General features: G+C 45.6%; 2 protein-coding genes across 15 annotated transcripts in view; one reads left to right on the top strand and one right to left on the bottom strand.

Moving 5' to 3' along the window:
• DOCK7 (dedicator of cytokinesis 7) overlaps positions 1–19,340 on the bottom strand; it is a 95,790-nt gene that overhangs the window by 41,219 nt on the left and 35,231 nt on the right. For all 14 annotated transcript variants that reach the window (XM_071436904.1, XM_071436903.1, XM_071436902.1 and 11 more), the window contains exons 14-17: positions 17,889–18,051; positions 1,754–1,871; positions 964–1,034; positions 117–255 (exon numbers count right to left, since the gene is read on the bottom strand). In XM_071436904.1, coding sequence (XP_071293005.1) covers positions 117–255; positions 964–1,034; positions 1,754–1,871; positions 17,889–18,051 — 491 coding nt within the window. The remainder of the gene's footprint in view (positions 1–116; positions 256–963; positions 1,035–1,753; positions 1,872–17,888; positions 18,052–19,340) is intronic.
• ANGPTL3 (angiopoietin like 3) lies at positions 7,438–15,846 on the top strand. Its single transcript, XM_071435635.1, has 7 exons — positions 7,438–7,950; positions 9,021–9,131; positions 9,919–10,036; positions 10,734–10,847; positions 11,991–12,086; positions 13,628–13,894; positions 15,665–15,846. Exons 1-7 carry the CDS (start codon positions 7,453–7,455, stop codon positions 15,844–15,846), a joined length of 1,386 nt encoding a protein of 461 aa, XP_071291736.1. The 5' UTR covers positions 7,438–7,452.

Below are 19,340 nucleotides of genomic sequence, written 5' to 3' on the forward strand. Positions count from 1 at the left end.
TTTTGCCAATTGCCCAAGCTCTCCAATGGGATATGAGCTCACAGGGATGCTAAACAAAGAGCCAGCAAATGCATTTGAATGAATCCTGAAAAATACAAGGGTGGAAAGACACTCACGGTGTAGCCGACTGGAGTCTCCAGGGGTGTGTTTTGTTTTTGTTGGCAACTGACGTGGTAGAAAGTAAAAAGCAGGTGGTGATGGTCTGTCAAAGTGGCTGGAAGCTTAATCTTGATTTCCTCATGAAAATCAGGAGATCTGTGCAGAGAGCAGAGCCTCAGCTGAGTCACCCACAGTGGTTTGCTACCTTGTGCTCCAGACTGAACCCTTTGAGCTAAAGGATCTGCAGGGAAGGGAGTGTATGGGCTATCCCAAGGGATTAAAGCTCACTTTCTGATCACCAAAGACTGGAAAAACTTCTAATCCACAAAAAAAATGGGCAGCAGCCTCCTCCTCCTCCTCACAAAGGCACTCTGAGCCCCATGAGCAATAAACTCCTGTCTCAACGTGGATACTGCCACAAGCCTGACCTGCAGGACAGCAATCTCCCCTGGAACAGCTCTCCCTGGCACAGCTGCAAAGCCAGGAAAATGTTCCTGCTGGATTCAGCACCCCTCACCCCAGCTGCAATGGAATTATTCTCAAGATCAAGGAGCTCCAATTTGTACCTAATGTCTAAAAGGCTCCAAGAAAACAATGGGAGCACCTGCACCCGTGAGTTTGGAACATAAATCTTCATGACTGCTGACTGGAGCTGTGCTTGGAGCATCTGCTGAGCTGGGCTACGTGCTCAGGATCACACAAAGCTGATCTGTCCCCCAGCAAACAAAGACTCTGTCTCCCAATTGTCACAAAACTCTAAGGACAGCATCAACTGGCACCGCAGTCACTGTGAGTGCTGTCCAGACACTGATTGTTAAATAATTAACACCAGTCACTGGTGAGTCACTTCCACACTGTGTTTACCTGTTGTGATACACCACAGCTGTGTATGCTTCCTTGGAAAACTCAGGACAGCTGGATTTGCCAAAGATGACCTGCAAAAAGAGGAAAAAACACAGGAACCCCCGTTTAAAACTGTGCCAAGAATTTGTTCCATAATCCTGTAGAGACATTTAGAGATCCATTTACTGTGCACCCATTACAACTTGTTCCCTGCCCCTTCACTTATAGGCAGCACTTACTCAGTCACTGAAAAGGCACAATTTCAACAACTCCAGTGACACATGGACACAAACATGGCAGAAGAACTGATGGGTGGAACCACCCCTGCACAGATCCTCTCTGAGTGAGGATCACTGCTGGCCCTGAACAAAGCTGTCACCTTTAATCCTTTGTCATGGAAGCCAAACTTCTATTCCAACCATGAGCAGTGCCTGCTGCAAACACAGAAACCCAGAATGGGTTGAGGTGGAAGGGAATTTAAATCCCATCTCAGGAATGAGACAGGGACAGCTTCCACTATCCCAGGTCGCTCCAAGTCCCATCCAATGTGGCCTTGAACACTTCCAGGGATGGAGAATCTCTCTGGACAATGTCTGTCAGGGCCTCACCACCCTTATAATCAATAATCTCACGTTAAAATTCCAGCTGCTCCACTGTCACCTTGCAAACTCTACACAACTGCACTCTTTGCTCTGAAATACCATTTTCTATTCCCCTGAACTCGTTCTTTTGAAATGCATTTCAGTGAGGTTTGAGCAGCCTGACAGGAGTTTTAAGTGCTCCTTCCCATGGAGCACAGGGCCTCCCTCACCGGCATGGCATTGCTGGGGTCCTCTCCATACATGAACTGCACTTTCACTGTGATGTTCCTGGCAGATCCCTGCCGGTTGGCGAAGTTAAGGCTCTGTGGATACACATAGAGGAGATTCCTGCAAGAGACAAAGGCAGCAGCTGATGAGAGGGGTCACACCTTCATTAATGCTGTAATTTAAACCTCTCTGGAAAGGCTCACACTCAAGGGTTTGACATTTTCTGTTCCATGAGATGCAGTGCACACCCAGACAAACAATTTGTCTTTGGTAATGACCCCTTATTGCACACATCAAAAGACATAATTTTTCAACTCTCATCACATTTTGAAACATTTCTTGTTTGGAAGGGTACTTGAAAAATCCATCTAAAAATTTCCTAGTGATTCTACAATCTAAATTCAAGAGGAAAGAAAATATGAATACAAAAGCTTTATTTACTTTATTTGCTCAACACAGAGCAAATATAACATGAATACATAAGCTTTATTTACTTTTTTGCTCAACACAGAACAGCTGGTTTCTGTTAAATACCTCCCTCCTCGTGGCCTGTCCTTTTTTTTTCTTTTTTTTTTCCTTTTCTTTTCTTTTTTAAATCTTCTGACATTGGGATAACTTCAGGTTACATTTCTCCTCTGAGATGGATTAAACTGAACAGATACATGTAGCTTCAGGTAATGACAACACTCCCAGGTAGCTAAAGAACTGTTTCAAAGGCTGAAGTAATAAAGTGCTCATCACATCCACAGGGAATGTGGCAGGACCTAATGGGAGGAAATTGCAGCACAGGAGATTTAGGTGAGGCACAAGGGAAAATGTTCTGGCTGTAAGGAGAGTTAAAGCAGTAGAACAAATTGCCTTGGAGGGTGTAAAACTTCCATTTCTGGTGGTTTCTCAGGACAGGTGAGGCAGATACTCTCCAGCTGAGTTTAAAGACAACCTCAAGCTTTTCTGGGCAGGGGACACATTCTGGAAACCCCTTCCAGTCCCATTTCTCCAAGTCCCTGGTTACTTTAATAGCCACAAGAGATGCAAAATTCTGCAGTATTTTCTGTCCTCTGAGCCCTGCTGGGCCCTTGCCAACAAGCTGAAAGTTGGATTCACGCTTCATCAGCAAAACTGTCCACCACAAACCCCTACCTGTCCTTTGTGCAAGCCACTTAGATCTACACAAATCTCCTTGATGTTCTTTTAAAGACAAAAAAACCCCAGACTTTTCCACCTCAACATTCAGTTATTCAGAGGAAATGAACATTCTTTTGCTGCCAAACAAGTCTAAACGTATGAATCGTTACATATCTTTAAAAAACCAGCCTGGCAATCCCCATTCCACCTCCCAGCCAGCCCTGCCCACCACACCAGCATCATCCTCCTTGGCCAGCCTGGCTCCAGCCAGGGGATCCAGCAGGGATGGTCCATGGGAGCTCAGGGAGGGCTTCCAGGGCTGCCTCCAGCTCCCAGGGAGGAAGGACTGGCACGCTGCATTCTGGCCAAACACTGCACAACCAGCCCTCTGACAGCCCTGGCTTGTGAGGCAAGAGGAAAAAGAGGTTCCCTTCCCTCTGGGAACTGTTCCGTGGGTCTGAACACAATTTGTGAGTGGTTTCCAACTGCTCCTTGTCCCACAGAGACACCAGATGCCAGATGGGCTCAGAAGTGAAGTGAGGAGCACAGCAGGACAACTTTTAAGGTGTAATAAAGCAGCTGCTGTCGAGTGCTGGCAGCAGGAGGTTGGTAACAAAAAGACTTTTTTGGATTCTCAGAAGGGCAGTAACTCAGGGAAGGTACCTGGTGCCTTTTACACGCCAGGAGTTTCCAAAACACCTGCACTGGTGGGACACACTCCTGGAGGAGTAGCTGCAAAGGGAGGCTGTCCTTGGCTGCCTGAAATGGCACTAATGACAAGATTTTGGCCAATGAATCCCACCCAAGGCCTTGGTTCTGATGGCAATTCCTCAAATCTCCTCCCCTAACAGCCCCATCTACACAGCCCCAGCTAATGCTGATCCTAAGGAATTCCCTAAGAGCAGTCCAGCTCCAGGGACATTTGGGGCAGCCTCATGAACCAGGCTCTGCTTCACCCCTGCAGGCAGAGGAATAATCTTAGCAGGCAAGTGGGAATTTCTTCCCTCTCAAGTCCTTCATGGTGAATTAAGTTTTGGAATCCCATCCCCACTGGTCACTTTGCCAAATCAACGCTCCCCTACTATTTCAGAGAGGGCCAGGGCCATTTTTGTGACTCTCCTAAATTACTTTGTTCTGCCATGAATACATTTGCTGCTTGATGTTCTTTTAAAATGAAAATGGATATGAAAATTTACTCTAAAATGTACCTTGCTCATAAAACTTTTATTAAGTATTATTAGTACTTAAGAGAAAGATTTAAGGTATTTGTGAAGCCAGGCTACAGGATCCCTATATTAAAGGCAGGCTTATGCAAAGGATTGATTTATGCTGAGGAAAGGGACAGGTCATTCCCCTCTCCACTGCTTTTCAAGCCCTCATTAAGGGCACTTCACTGGGACAAAGCTCTTATGGGATTTGAGATGCACAGATCCCACTGGAATAGGGGACAGGGGATGTTCCCCCCTGTTCAGGCAGCCTCCCTCAGAGGGTTTCCTATTACAGGCATCTTCCCTTTGTGGAAAACTTACAGGGAAAAAGGGGAAAAAATGCCCAGCTAGCAAACCAGAATGTGATTTTTCCAAATGGAAAAATCCTGCTTGACCTTACCACTGGTCAAGTTGGGTTTGAACCCTGGTTTGGGTTGAAGGGATGTAAAGATCACCTCATGCCACCCCCTGCCATGTCCAGGGACACGTTCCACTGTCCCAAACTGCTCCAAACCCTGTCCCACCTGTCCTTGGACACTTCCTGGGATGGGGAAACTCTGGACAAACTGGGCCAGGGCCTCACCACCCACACAGACATTAATTTATTCCCAGTATCTAATCTCATCTAAACTACTCTCTTTCAGGTTAAAACCATCACCTCTTGTCCTGTCACGCCAGGCCATTGTCCCAAGCCCCTTTCCAGCTTTCCTGGAGTCCCTTTAGGCACTGGAAGGGGCTCTAAGATCCTCCCAGAGCCTTCTCTTCTCCATCCCCAGCTCTCCCAGCCTCTGATCTACCCCACATCACTAAAAACCTCAGATCTTCCTGTCTAAACACAGCCATGGAAAGGGACTGATGGCTGAAAAAGTGACAGAACGTTATAAATGTCTTGATTTCCATCAATAAAAGTTTCAGGCAGGAGCTGTAAACCCAAGGACTTGTGTTTGGAGCTTTTATTAAAGTGCCATGCCAAATATATGCAAAGCTTCTCCTATTATCTCAAACAGATCTCCAAAGTACTTCTACTTCCATAAAATAAATTGCTAAAGTGCAAAGGCTTCCCAAGCCATGGACATAAGGGCACCAGGCACTCCTCTAAATATTTATGTAACATCATTGCAGCCATTTTGCAAAATCTATCACAAAGGCATTAAAACATTAAGAGCTGCTCCTACCTCTTACACAATGAAAATTCCTATGAATGAATTTTCTTATTATGAAAATTTCCCTTTTCAGTAAAACCCAAAGACCTTTTTCTTTGCTTTATTCCTACTATAAAAATCATTTAAAGCCCATATAATCAGGGTCACCCAGGTGCATGAAAGATCTTCAGGATCATGTTTGTTATATACATCTTCTCCTGACAACTCTCAGAGGCAGGATTCCCTCTCAGGGTTTCCAAAGCTCTTGAATTTTATGGTTTAATCATGGCAGAAGCTTTTCTCCTCTCTGCTTTCCTGTGTCCCACTTTTCTTCTGGACTCTGGGACTGTTGTGACATCTAGGGGTGCTCTGTAGTGAGTTTAGCACTGTCTGACTTCATGGCCTTGGCATTAATATGGAAACGTGCTTGGCAGCTAATTAGTGCTTCATTAATATTTGACATCAGGGCCTTTGGCTGCCTTTTCCCTTTGGAAAACAAACCTTTCCCACAGGTAGTGTCCTGTCTGAGCAGCACAGGGGACACAAGCTGTAGAAACCTGGCAGAATGTCTGATCCCCAGTTGTTTGGTCATTGCTATTTCTTCACTAACTCCCTACATTTTTAGAAAGACTAAGCCAAGAAGAAAGATTTTTGGGAGGTGATGGGGTTAGGAAGAATTCAAAATAAGCCATAAATATTTCTTACATGAAATAGTTAAAAAAGAAAATGGTTCATTTGAAACCACATAAAACCAGAGCCACTCAAGTACTGTGAAGTGGATTGAACAATGTCTATACATTGGTTTGGGGTTTTTTGGTTGTTTTTTTTTTTTTAATTTTACAACCAGTTTTTCAAGTTTTGCAGCTCAAAATCCCTGTGTCAGAAGCCAGAGAAACAATTCAGAATTGGTTTTTTTTGAAGGAATCCCTATTCTGCCCAGAGCTGGGCCTGATCATCTCCCTACTTCTGCTATTTTTCCATACTTCAGGTACTCCAGTAGCTCTGATCCCAATCATACTGGCACAAAATATTCCCCAGCAATTAATCTGAGATCTAAAATACTTTCACAGTATTTAATTGTGAATGGGAAGGTCACCTGGATATTACCAACCCCTAAGCACACCAAAAATCCAACATATGAGGTAAAAGTTTCAGTTTTTAAACATTTTTTCTATGGATGCTTCATATCATACATGCATATGTACATCAACAACACAACAAGAAGTCCAGGGGAAGAATTTCTAAACATACAAGAATTTGGCAAAAACCTGAAAACTCTCCAAAGCACATTGTGCAATGTTTGATTTTGATTTCTTGGATTGCTATGAATGAGTCCAGAAAGAGAAATACCTTTGACTCACACTGCAGTACTACCCAAAAAACCCATGTTTTCATGCAGAGACCCACTGCAGAACTGGGCATTTATTTCAGAGCACTTGCAGCCTTTCTTTATGCAGTGTGAATCTTAAACAGCAAAAAGAATGCTAAGGTGAGAAATGCAAGCAAGGTATTATTTATCTCACCTACCTCTGCAAAGCAGCTCTTAAAAAATAAGTTTTATATGGTGTAAATTACTGCACAAACCTTAACACAGCAGAATCACATCCAGGCAATCTCTGGACCTAATTCCCTCTTTCTCACTTAATCTGGGCTCCATGACAAGTAAATCCACTGCAGCACAATGAGTTACATCAGAAAACGGCCTGAGATGAAAATCAAGTTGTGTGAATCATCTGGGAATATTTTGCCCTTCCACAGCTCATCAAGGAGCTTCACAACCTGAACATCCAGCGCTCTCAAACATGGTAAAATCCTCTCACACTCCCGAGGCAATAAAGGGAACCAAACAACACAAACAAGGAGCAATTTAAGCCCTTACCCAGATTATGACCCAAAATTAACCTATTAAAAAGAGTTGTGTGAAAAACACCGTGTCATCAATAACATTTTACACCAGAAGGCCTGGCAGATGGAAAAGTTCAGAACCAGTTTAATCAGCAACGTGCCCGTCTCTCAATTTTATCTTCCCAGGTACCAACCTACATTCAGGAGGGGTTACACTCGTTCAAACACACACAGCTTAATGATCAACCCGTGCTCTGCCTCTCCCAAAATGAAGAGGAGTATAAATAGATCAAGTTCTGCAACCCAGAACAGCCACAGAGCACGAGCTGTCACTGGGAAAAGCCTCTGCATCCTGAGCAAAGAGAGCCAGAGGCAGGGAACATGAAGATCGTTCCAGTTTTACTATTCCTGGCCCCCCTGGCTCTCCCAGCTGGAGCTGACAAGGAATTTTTCTCCGTGGGTCCCGCCGCATCTCCCGAAACGAAATCGAGATTTGCGATGTTGGACGACGTGCGAATCTTGGCCAATGGGCTCCTCCAGCTGGGCCACGGCCTCAAAGACTTTGTCCACAAGACCAAGGGGCAGATGAACGACATCTTTCAGAAACTCTACATTTTTGACAGGTCCTTTTACGAGCTCTCCCTGCAAACCAGCGAAATCAAGGAGGAAGAAGAACAGCTCCGGCAAACCACGGCCAGGCTGCAAATCAACAATGAGGAGATAAAGAACCTCTCACAGGAGATGAACCTGAAGATTGAAGACCTCATCCAAAACAAAATCCAGCTGCAGGAGCAAGTGTGGGGACTGGAGGACAAGGTCACCAAACTGGCCATTTTCCAGCCTTCGGTGCAAGAAACAAAAGAAATTTCTTCACTCAAAGTAAGTGACTTGTGAAAGGCCCTGACACACTGAGCCAAAATACACTGCAATGCCATCATCAGGAATTGTGCAATAGAAGCTCATGCTTCCCATTGCTCCTCACCAGAGTACTAGTCTGATTTTTTGAGGAAGAAATCACTGTAATAACCTTAAAAAAAAATCACTGCCTTACTCTGACACAGCGTTAATTTTGCAGTAAAATTCCCCAGAGAAATCAGTGAAAAATTGTGAAATTATAAAGCTCTGTATTATTTTCAGTATTGATTTGCAAATTGATTTTAAGGAATTTTGTCATCATAATGATAAAAAAGTTTTGCAATCTGGAAAATTATGAGATTCCCAAGCCCATGGGTCTGTACATCTCCAGCTCATCCCACATCAATGCAGTGGGAACTGCCTGTCCAATGCAGAAACAGGGAGCTTAAACCTTTAGAGAGGGGCATTTATAGCACGTGTAGGACCTCCAGAACCAAAGAACCTGACAGGTATTGATAAAATTAATATGTTAATTATGCAAGCAGTTAGGTGGGTATAAGGTTTTCTATAGAAAAGGAAATATTAACTGTATTTTGCAAAAGTATAAAAGGGCCAAGCAATTTGTATGGCAAAATACTGGATGTTTGTGTCAAAGCAAAAAGATGAATCCTGATCTCTCAAATCCCAAGCTGATACCCTAAATGCTGGGAATTTTTCCCCTTTTTAATCTAGTTTGAATCAAGGGCTGATTCCACAGAACATAATTGTTCTGGATGTGAAAAGAGAAGGAAAAGAGCAAAAGAGTCTACAAAGCTGTCAGTAGTTTGTCTCCAAAAAATGGGCCTTTGCTCCAGAAGCAAAGAAATTTTTCATTTTAGAGGCAAAGCATGCAAACCTCTGGAGCTGGACTTTGATGACCCTTGTGGGTCCCTTCCAGCTAGGGACATTCTCGGATTCCCTGGAAAAGGAAGGGAACGTTCAGTGGTTTGTGCCTCTCAAAACTGGCCCCAGGACAAGAGTTACAGAGGCAGCACCACTGCTGAAGGTCTCCTGCTGCTCCTAACCCTCCTCCATCCTCCCCTCCCTGCCCTCAGGCTTTTGTGGAGCAGCAGGACAACGACATCAAGCAGCTCCTGAGGATCGTGGAGGACCAGCACGTGCAGCTGGACAGGCAGCACAACCAGATCATGGAGCTGGAAGACAAGGTACAGGATGCACCCTGCTGCCCCTTCCATCTCTCCTGACACTGAGGGAGCTGAGGGTCCATCCTTGGGTCAGGCACCCCTTGTTGAGTTTGGGGTGCAGAGGAAGGTGGTACCTGTTCTGGGGACGGGCTGCAGCGCTGCCAGGCAGGAGCTGTGGCCAACAACAGCTTTGAGACCTGGCACTCACACCAGGCTGCTGCATCTCTGACTGCTCTTTTGGGTTTTTTCCTCTTATTATCTATCACATCATTGCTCCTCCATTAGTCTGGAAGTCTCATTGCTCTCTACCTCTTTCTTAATTTCCAAAACCCACTCCCAGAGTGGAAGTCCAACATGTATCACTGTAATACAGCACAACCAGCGTGATCAGGTTTAATTTATTCTGAGAGAAAAATGCATTTCAGCCTGAGGAACTGTGGGTTCTGTCCTCCTCAGCTGTTGGTATTATTTGTCTAAGTGATGTCACCTGAGGAAATAAGCTAATCTGTTTGCCCATTAAAAATTATTATTAAATAAGTTAAATCTGTTTGCCCATTAAGGTGCACCACAAGAGAAGGGGTCATTTCCTCCCTCCATAAATCCAACCCTGCCAGAGCAGTGGCACAGCTGGCAATCCCACACCTAAAATCCACCAGTGTGGAGCTGCAGTTATTTTTATGTGGTAAATTGGAATTCCACAGGGTTACACTCGCAAGAAAAATTATTCTCTGCATGACATTGTCTTGATCCATGAACTTCATCATTCCAGAGCCTTGGGAAGTTAACAGTGTAATTATGGCTCTTCCAGCTAAACCACATCGAGCTGCTGGAGCTGCTGGAGAATTCCTTCCTGGGGGAGCAGCAGGAGGCAGAGCCCATCCCCTCTGCTGTGCACAGGCCCACGGCTGGGACATACAGAGCTGATGGTGAGACCCCATCTCTGACTACAGACTGACTACAGCACGTGCTGCCTCCCCACCACCCCCTGGGACAGCCCTGCACTGGTTTGTAGGAGCCAAAGACTAAAAGGAGATGATTTTTATGTTATACACTGGGCTGTGGGAAGGAATTAGATTTCCTTCTTTGGAGAAAATGTCATTATCTATTTAGGCCCACTCCAGCTGTACTTGTCTCTGGGGTGACACACAGGAACAATGTCCAAGAATGCAGTAATAGGATGCATTTCCCTCTTGTAAACATGCTGTGACCATGCTTTTACCCATGTCTCTCTTGTGGAACCTGAACAGAGAACTCATTTACTTCACACGGGCTAATTACAAGATTTAGGAGTCCTTTCTTTGAAGTTGAAAGGCACTGATGAAGTGTAGCACTGAGAATGGTATTTACTAGGAGCTTTACAAGGCATAGGAAAGCCCATTTGCCAGAGTCCAGTCTTAGCCCTTAGAAACTTTCCAAAATCCTCCAAACTGAAACCCTGCCTAACTTAAAAACCAGAGCCTTATGCACACCTTGGCAGCTGCACTATTATGCCCAAAGCAGTCTGTCCATTCCATGACATTTATTGTAAAATAGAATTACCAATATGATCGTTCCCATTTTTTTCTTTAGCTCTCAGCTCAGCACACTCCAAGCAGGATTTCTAACAGGCTGTTTGCTCCCCAGGTGCTGCTGCTGACTGCACTGCTCTCTACCACACTGGGGTGCAGGCCAGTGGGGTCTACACTATTCAGCCCAATGGCTCAGAAGCTTTCAATGTCTACTGTGAAATGAAATTTGGTAAGAGCTGTGCCAGCAACAGCCTAATTTTCACACAAGTATCTTCCTCTAAGCCAAACAACTTTGTGTCCTCCCAAAGAACACAAAAACTGTACAAATTCATGTATCTTCTTGACTTCTCTTAGTGGCCTGTCTGCTCTAAGTTAGGTTTCCCATATCCTGCAATCTCTTATCACTGCTCTCATTCTTAACTCCCCTCTTGTTTATACTGAGGAAAGGACATTCAATCATGTGACATAAATTAAGGATATCCAAATCCCAGGCCCCTTTAGCTGTATGCAATGAAAATGGTCATTATAAAACCCATTACAGGGCAACCATGAATACATTTCCCAAAGAAAAACAAACAGCAAACAATCTGCTTTTATGAACAAAAAGTAAAATTTTGTTCATTAACAGGCTGTGCTTTAGACTGAGCTGTGCCAAAGTGAACCCAGAGAAGTGAGTCCTGGGATGGGATTCCTGTGCCACGTTTGGGTGGCTCAGTAGCCAGGAACACAACTGCCATGTCACCTCCCTAAGGAACCCAAATTCGTTCCTTTTGCCACCCACAGCTTGGCCAGTTCCCTCATTCCCTGGTTCCTCTGCACCCCCAGAGCTGCCCCACATCCCTTCCCATGCCCTCAGAGAGCTGGGGAGCGTGTGGGGCCACCTCACGTGTTTGGATGTGCACGCCCAGCTCCCAGGGCTGCCCTCTGCAGACAGCTCCTTTGCTGCCATTTGCTGAGCAGCTGCAGTGAGGGTGTCATGACCTGGGCTCAGGGAAGACCCTCCTGGAGCAGCACCTGGGCACAGCCCCGGCGCCTCGTCCCTGCCCCAGAGCTGTGCCAGCCACTATCAGCAGAGTCTGACCCTCTGAGCCCATGTCTGGGGCTCTTATCTCTCCTTTATCAATTTCTCTGTCTCTCAGGCCTCATAAACAAGTGAAACCCAGTTAAGGCAGCCTAACAGAATAATTCTGTGAGAGGAGTCACCCCGGGTGTGGCCAAGGACACTGGAGGGGCCCTGAGCTCTCTCCAGTTGGGCTCACTTCAATTCCCGTCATCAAGACCTCAATTAACTCAAATGGGAGCACCCCAGAGCACACTGAGGGACAGGGAACGAGGCCAAGGCCAAGCTGTGACTTATTTCCCTTTTTCACAGGCACATCCTGGACTGTAATCCAGAAGAGAGTGGACGGATCGCTGGACTTCAACCAAACTTGGGATGCCTACACAAATGGTTTTGGTGACCTCAATGGTAAATATTCCTTTTTTGTGTGTGTATCAATTGATTTGAGAAGCTGAATCTTCTTATGGAAAGGAAAGCAGACTAAACCTGCAAATAGCAGCTAACTGATTTATTGGAAATAGCAGGAAGAAGCAGAAGTGCTTACTAGAACACATAGCTTGTGAAATTCTCAAAGACATCCCTTCAAATGTGTGTTTAGAAACTGAATCAAGGCCAGAATGCTATAAACAGTATTTTATCAAGATTTTACTACTTATAAAAGCACCTCTCAAAGCATTTCAAACACACACAAAGGCAGACCCTCACGAAGTTGCTGTCACTAGTTTCTCTGAGCCTTCCTGCAATCCTGTTACCCTTAAAACCACATCAGTTTTTCCAGCCTCAGGAGAGCCCAAGGCTGTGTGTGCTCCCCTGAGCAAACACCTCAGGCTTCTCCAGAGTGGCCAATCCCCTCCATGGCCGGATAGGGTGAGGAAACACCCACGTTCCCCTGTTAATCATCAACTCCAAAGAATTTGTAGCACCAAGTGCTGCCCAACAGCCTCCTCATCCAGAATATTCTCTGTGTTTTTCTCATATGAGATGAGTGACCTCTTGTTTGGGAAACAGTCTGACTTCCTAAGCATAGCACAGATCTAAACCTCACCAAGGTGAGCAGCAATATTGACCTATTTCCACTTCTTTTATAATAAAGAGCTGCTGGATCTCAACCTTCCCCTCAGCTTTGGGATAGAAGTTCCCAGCTGTGAAGTTTTATCTGATCCCGCTGGATGCTTTAGTGGCTCCCTGATTGGTCTCCCAATTCCCAAATACTGCACCAAAAAGCAGCCAAATGTTTTCAGTGTTGGATTTTACAGAGAATTTCACTGCTCTCAGCTATGTCCTACTCAGTGCTCTGCTGCATCTTCTGAGGAGATAAAATAAACCAGGTTACAGCTCCTAACCTGGAAATCAGGGGGTATTTTCTTCAAGCATCTTGTGCTCTATGGGTTTAAATGCCAGCTGTGTGCATGGCACTCACATTCAGCCCCACTTTGTACATGTGGCAATTACCTGTGCTGATAATAAGCTACTTAATGAATATAATATATGAAACCAATTAAACTAATGATCAGAAATCCCAGCAAAAGAAAAATTCCCTTTGTACAGGAGGGTGCTGAAACCCCAGTTTGGTTCTGCAGCTCTTTCCTCCCAAAATGCAACAATTGCCATTAGGTTTTATGTATGTCACTAGCTTCATTTGTCACACATTCCAATTACACACTTCTTAAATGTCTCCAGCTCCCTCTCAGAGCTCCACACGAGGTGGGAAACTTAAAGGGGGAAGCTCCAGTTCATTTAGAACTCCCGCTTTTATTGATCATCAGTGTGCAATTAAGCAGAGGTAAACAAAAAGAATGTAGCAGCAGACCTCTGCAAAGATCAACGGTCCCCAAGACTCAAATCACTGATTTAATTAAAGCAATTAATAAAGCCTTTTAAATACTGTATTTTCACACACACTACCTGCAGGTTATCCCTAAAACCATCTCTTCCCTCCAACTTTGCAGAGGAATTCTGGCTGGGCCTGAAGAAGATCTACTCCATCACCCAGCAGGGGAATTACCTGCTGCGGATCGAGCTGCAGGACTGGAGAGGGAACAGGAGGCACATCGAGTACAGCTTCAGCCTGGAGGGCCCCAGCACCAACTTCACCCTGCAGCTGTCCAGGATGTCGGGCAGCATTCCCAACGCGCTGCCGGAGCACGCCCGGCTCCGCTTCTCCACCGCCGACCACGCCACGGCCGGGGGCTCCAGCTGCCCCCAGAGCCACCCAGGTACGGCCCAGGGCATGGGAGCTGCCCTGCTCCACTGGAAGGGAGCATAAAGCTCATCCTAGCGGGCTCAGCCTGGAGAAAAGGAGACTCAGGGCTGCCCCCATCGCTCTCTGCAGCTCCTGAAAGGTGCCTGTGCTCAGCTGGGGCTGGGCTCTGTCTCCAGCAGCACTGACACAACCAGAGCACACAGCCTCGAGCTGCACCAAGGGAAAATGCAGCCTCAAGCTGCACCAAGGGAAATTTAGGTTGGATATTAGGAAAAAGTTTTTCACTGAAACAGTGATAAAGTTCTGGAATGGCTGCCTGGGGAGTTGGTGGAGTTGGAGTCCCCATGCCTGGGTGTGTTTAACAAAGCCTGGATGTGGCACTGGGTGCCAGGGTTTAGCTGAGGTGTTGGGGCTGGGTTGGACTTCATGATCTTGAAGGTCTCTTCCAACCCAGTGATTCTGTGATTCTGTGAAACCCTGGTGCCTTCCACTATCCCAGGGTGCTCCAAGCCCTGTCCAGCCTGGCCTTGGACACTTCCAGGGATGGGGAATCCACAGTCTCTCCAGACAACCTCTGCCAGCCCCTTACCACCCTCACAGGGAAAAAACTTCTTCCCAATCTAATTTCTTCCCAGTATCCCATCTAATCCTGCCCTCCTGGTGCAACCAACACCAGAAACAGAACAGACAGCCCAGGCTGAAATAACCCCAGGATGAGATTCCAAACTCTGAAGCAAAGGGCTGCTGATGCCTGGTCTGCTGTGGCAGCTCCAGGTTGAGTTGTTTGATCCCTCTTTGCAAAAAACTTAAAGACAAACTGACTTCTAACTCCATTTAAGCTACAATCCTAAAGTTAATAATGAGTGAGTTTCCATTTGAAGGCAGATTTTAGCTGCTTGTCCTATACACATAATATAATCACTCCCCAAAGAGCAAGAGATGCAAGGCTGAGGCTATTTCTCTTTGGAGATAATTTGGTTAAAGGGTTCTTAATTAAGAACCCTTAAACCCTTTGTAAATCTCTGATTTACAAAGCTTTTATGTTTGCCAGTTTATAGCAGAAAGCAAACAACTGAAGAAGCAATTAAATGATTGAACCACAGGAGACAAAACTGTCCTCCAGCCACCTGCTTCATGCAACAAACACTTTGTACATCATCCCAGGCATTCTTGAAAATTGTGAATGCCTGAAACAATGCCAAGAGGGGCACCTTGTGTCCAGGGAAGGGCCCCTCAGGACAAGGACATTGAGGGGCTGGAGCATGGCCAGGGAAGGGAATGGAGCTGGGGAAGGGTCTGGAGCAGCTGAGGGAGCTGGGCAGGGGCTGAGCCTGGAGCAAAGGAGGCTCAGGGGGCCCTTGTGGCTCTGCACAGCTCCTGACAGGAGGGGACAGCCAGGGGGGTCAGGCTGTGCTCCAGGGAACAGGGACAGGAGAGGGAATGGCCCCAAGTTACACCAGAGGATGTTTAGATTGGATATTTGGGAAAATTTCTTCATGGAAAGGGTTGTCCAGCCTTTGGTGGTGGAGTCCCCATCCCTGGAGGGATTTAAAATCCAGGCAGGTGTGGCATTTGGGGACATGGCTCAGTGGTGGCCTTGGCAGTGCTGGGGAATGGCTGCACTCAGTGACTTTAGAGGATTTTCCCAACCCAAACAATTCAGTGATTTGGGAATCCTGGGCAGATGCCAACTGAGCTGGAATTTAGGGTCTAAAGCAGATTTATGCTGCAAAGAGGAGCTGTTTACTCTGCCACAGACTGACATGGCCACGTTTCTCCTCAGGAGGCTGGTGGCACAGTGAGTGTGAGGAAACCAACCTGAACGGGAACTACGTCACACCACGGTCCAGGGGAAGGCTGGACAGAGGAAAAGGCCTCTACTGGAAGCCTAAGAAAGGAAGATACTACCTGCTCAAGTCAACCAAAATAATGATCCACCCAACAGACTTAAAAAGCTTTGACTGAGTGCTCAACCTGCTGCATTTGAACTCAGAACAAACACAAGGAACTTCACCACACCAAAGGACTTGATGCTGTATTTACCAACAGATGCCAAGTCCCAATCCATGCCCTGCATGGAATTTCTCCAAAACATAAACCTGAGACATCTGAGATGGTCTTACAAAATGTCTGGTGAGTGTTGTCATTCCCTCAAGCCCCAATGTCAATGTGCTGCAACTTTTTGTGGAGCTCTGGAGCTTTTCCTTCCCCACAGTGAAATTCTAATGCCTAGGAGCCAACCTGTCACATATTGGATAATGTGAACTGTTTGGGGGAATGGGTTTTCAGGCTGTGCATTCCTTTCTGGGTTGTGTAGTAGGGAAAACAAAAAGTGTTTTCTGGGAACAAAGGGCTGGCAAAACCCTACTGAAAACATTTAGGGAAAGAAAAAAAAGAAATTTGGTTTCTTGAAGTAACTAATTGAATGTTTGGTTCATGTTTTTTGTTGTGGAATGTTTTAGGAGCAAATGAAAGATGGGTAATTCCTCGTTTTAGGGCTCTGGGTATTTCCAGGAGTGTAGCTGAGGCCAGCCCATGCCCTCTGGAGCTGTGTGCAGGTGTGTCCCACACAGGGGTCAGAGCAGCCCTGCTCCCCTGCATCCCACAGATCCCACAGGGCAACTGCACAGCTGGGGCTGCCCACTGCAAGTCAAGAGCCAAACTTCAAACTCACTGAAAGGAGGGAGAGATCTGCTCTCCTCACCTGAAATGAATCAGAGCCAAGCCTTTGTGACCTTTCAGTCCAACCAGCTAAGGAATTAAACAAACAACCAAGTGAGCACACACCAAAACACCTTTCACTTAGGGAACAGCTGCTCCAATGGGGTCAAGCGTGCCAACCCACAAACCCAGTAGGCACAACCCGTGGCAGAGGGCTGGTCCAGCTCCTGGGGACACTCACAGGTTGAACTTCAGCTGCAGAACACTGAGTGACAGCCTTGGGCTGGCCCTGGAAGCGCTGACTGACAAAGCCCCAGTCCTGCAGTTCCCCTGAGTCATATTGACTTGTTTATCTTCCCCAACCCTTGTACAGTGTGGGTTTTTTATCTCAGCACAGGAAATGGTTTTGGTTGTCATTTGCCAGATTGAAACCCCATGAACAGAATGTGTTAATTACAGAAATTCTGCAATAAAAATCCTTTTCCTTCACATGGGTTTGGAGCAGAGATGAGATCGTGCAGTGTTGCTTATTTGTACTGGTTTACTGTAATGTTAAATTACCTGTCCAATGAATAAATAGACAAAAAAATAAATGGCTGAGACTTTTCAAAATACAGGATATGAAACTTGGCTAAACCCTTCTTGTAAGCTTTGATTTGTAAAAACCTGGTTTGTATCTAAATTTAAATAAAGGATTTGCTAAGTTGGTGAAATCACTCAGCTGATGAAGACAATTCCACCCAGCCATGTAATGCCTTCAAATATATTGTGAAAAAGCTTTAAATTAATAATGGTACATAATGAAAAGAAATCTGGTTCCAGCCTGGATTGTGTTATAGAAAGATTATTGTTTCCCAAAGTATTTAGAGAAATTTCCCATTTTTCAGGGCTTCAGAGGATTTTCTGTCAAGTATAGTAAACAAAGAAATTGCTTAGAAACCAACATGGAATTATGAACAAAGGGATAATGCATTTTCTCTATTTCTATCCCTAACTTTAAAGAAAAAAAAAAAAAAGTCACTGAAAGTGACATAAATTAATAAAGCCAGTAGGAGAATGGTGACTTTAACAAAGAAAAAAAAAAAACCCTACATAAAACTGAAAAGAATTTAAGCAAATGGAGAAACCTCTCCTGTGTTCTTATTCACAGCCAAGTCTGATGCAAACCTGTTTGTCCCTCCCCAGCTGAGCTTTTTTCCCTGTGTCAGCCTGAACCCTTCCCATGCCTCTGGCACAGCACCTCTGCCCATCCACCAAATTTTGCAACAAGCCTGCTGATAAGGGAGGAATTTCTACACTTGCCAGTGTCAGGCCCTGGAAAGTGAAATGGATTTCAAAAGTCTGACCTGTATGTGGTGTTTGGGACATAGACATCCCTGGCAGGGAACTCCAGGATTTCTCGTGTAGGTCTGACTCTGCTGTCTGGGTAAAGCTTGACCTGCAGCAGCTCTGGGGTTAGGCAGTAGTGGGGGTTCTCTGGAGCTGGAGATATGTCTATCTTCAACTGAGCTGCAAGAAAAAAGGGATTTTATTCATTAATACATAGAAATTAATTCTTAAAAGCATAATTGTGCTTTGTTTCTTCAGGTTAATATCCTATATATTCATTCATTGATATCCTATATATGAATTTAATGAATCAACAAATGATAAATTACAGCTGAAGTGGATTTGTTAACAAGTATCAGTGGATCCAGCTGATACCTAAGGCAACTGGGGACCAGATAGTAAGAACCAACAGAAAATATGCACTTTAACAAGGCATAGATGCTTTTTTCATGAGAAATCTGGGGAAATGCAGTCCTGATAATGCTCCTTGGAGGCCCAGCTATTGTTACAAACAAAACTCCATCAGAGGAAAGGTTGAAAAACCCTGAGATTGGTCAGGCTAAAAACCAGAGGTGAATTGGGTGAACTGATCACAACATCCAAGTTCTTGGAAGGTTGTGGTCACTGCCCCAGGCCATGGCACACCAGAGTCACGTTAATTTGCAGCCATGATAATTTTGCAAAGTTTTCTTAAAACCTAACCTGGCTGCAAGGCAAACTGAGAGCTGGGGAGATGATCCAAGGAAGAGGCAGGATTGCTGTCCCTGGAGAGCTTTAAGAGCAGGTTAAGTAAAGTAAATATTGTCAGGGATAGCACAGGTCAGGGACCAGCTTCACTGAGGTGTGCCAGGGTTCCTATTCCCCTTTCTCAAACAGAGGTGGAGCCTGTTCCTATTAACCAGGAGAGAGATCTCCTTTGGGACAGAGAGTGGGGAACAGAGGTTCCTGGGTTTGGGGTTTTGGGGTTTGCATCCTCCCCTCACACACAGCACCCTGAGTGTGCCAGTGACAAACCTGCCCCATCACACCTTCCATGCTCCTGCTGCCCAGGGATTGCTCTCAAGGATTTCCTTGGGGTGCCTGGGGGAGGAACCAACCAAACACCTGAACTTTTGGGCCCAGAAAGCCTGGCTGTGTGGGAACTGGAAAACCAGAAACTTCCACAGACACTGAAGGGTTTGATTTACACAGAATCACAGAATCACTGGGTTGGGAGAGACCTCCAAGATCATGGAGTCCAGCCCAGCCTCAACACCTCAGCTAAACCCTGGCACCCAGTGCCACATCCAGGCTTTGTTAAACACACCCAGGCATGGGGACCCCACCACCTCCCCAGGCAGCCATTCCAGAACTTTATCACCTTTCTGTGAAAAACTTTTTCCTAATATCCAAATTATATTTCCCTTGGTGCAGCTTGAGACTGTGTCCTTGCAGCCTTGGAAGAAGCTTGGATTGATTTGAAGCTACAA

Source organism: Agelaius tricolor, unplaced genomic scaffold (assembly GCF_023055355.1).
Source record: "Agelaius tricolor isolate 1412-34295 unplaced genomic scaffold, bAgeTri1.0.p SCAF_11, whole genome shotgun sequence".
Classification (NCBI taxonomy): domain Eukaryota; kingdom Metazoa; phylum Chordata; class Aves; order Passeriformes; family Icteridae; genus Agelaius; species Agelaius tricolor.

What these genes read in the sequence shown, in the direction of transcription:
- ANGPTL3 (XM_071435635.1), top strand. Translation starts at nt 7,453, where the DNA reads ATGAAGATCGTTCCAGTTTTACTATTCCTGGCCCCCCTGGCTCTCCCA. An exon ending in AAGAAATTTCTTCACTCAAA is followed by an intron (nt 7,951 to 9,020) that starts GTAAGTGACTTG and finishes CCCTGCCCTCAG; the next exon opens with GCTTTTGTGGAGCAGCAGGA. An exon ending in TCATGGAGCTGGAAGACAAG is followed by an intron (nt 9,132 to 9,918) that starts GTACAGGATGCA and finishes TGGCTCTTCCAG; the next exon opens with CTAAACCACATCGAGCTGCT.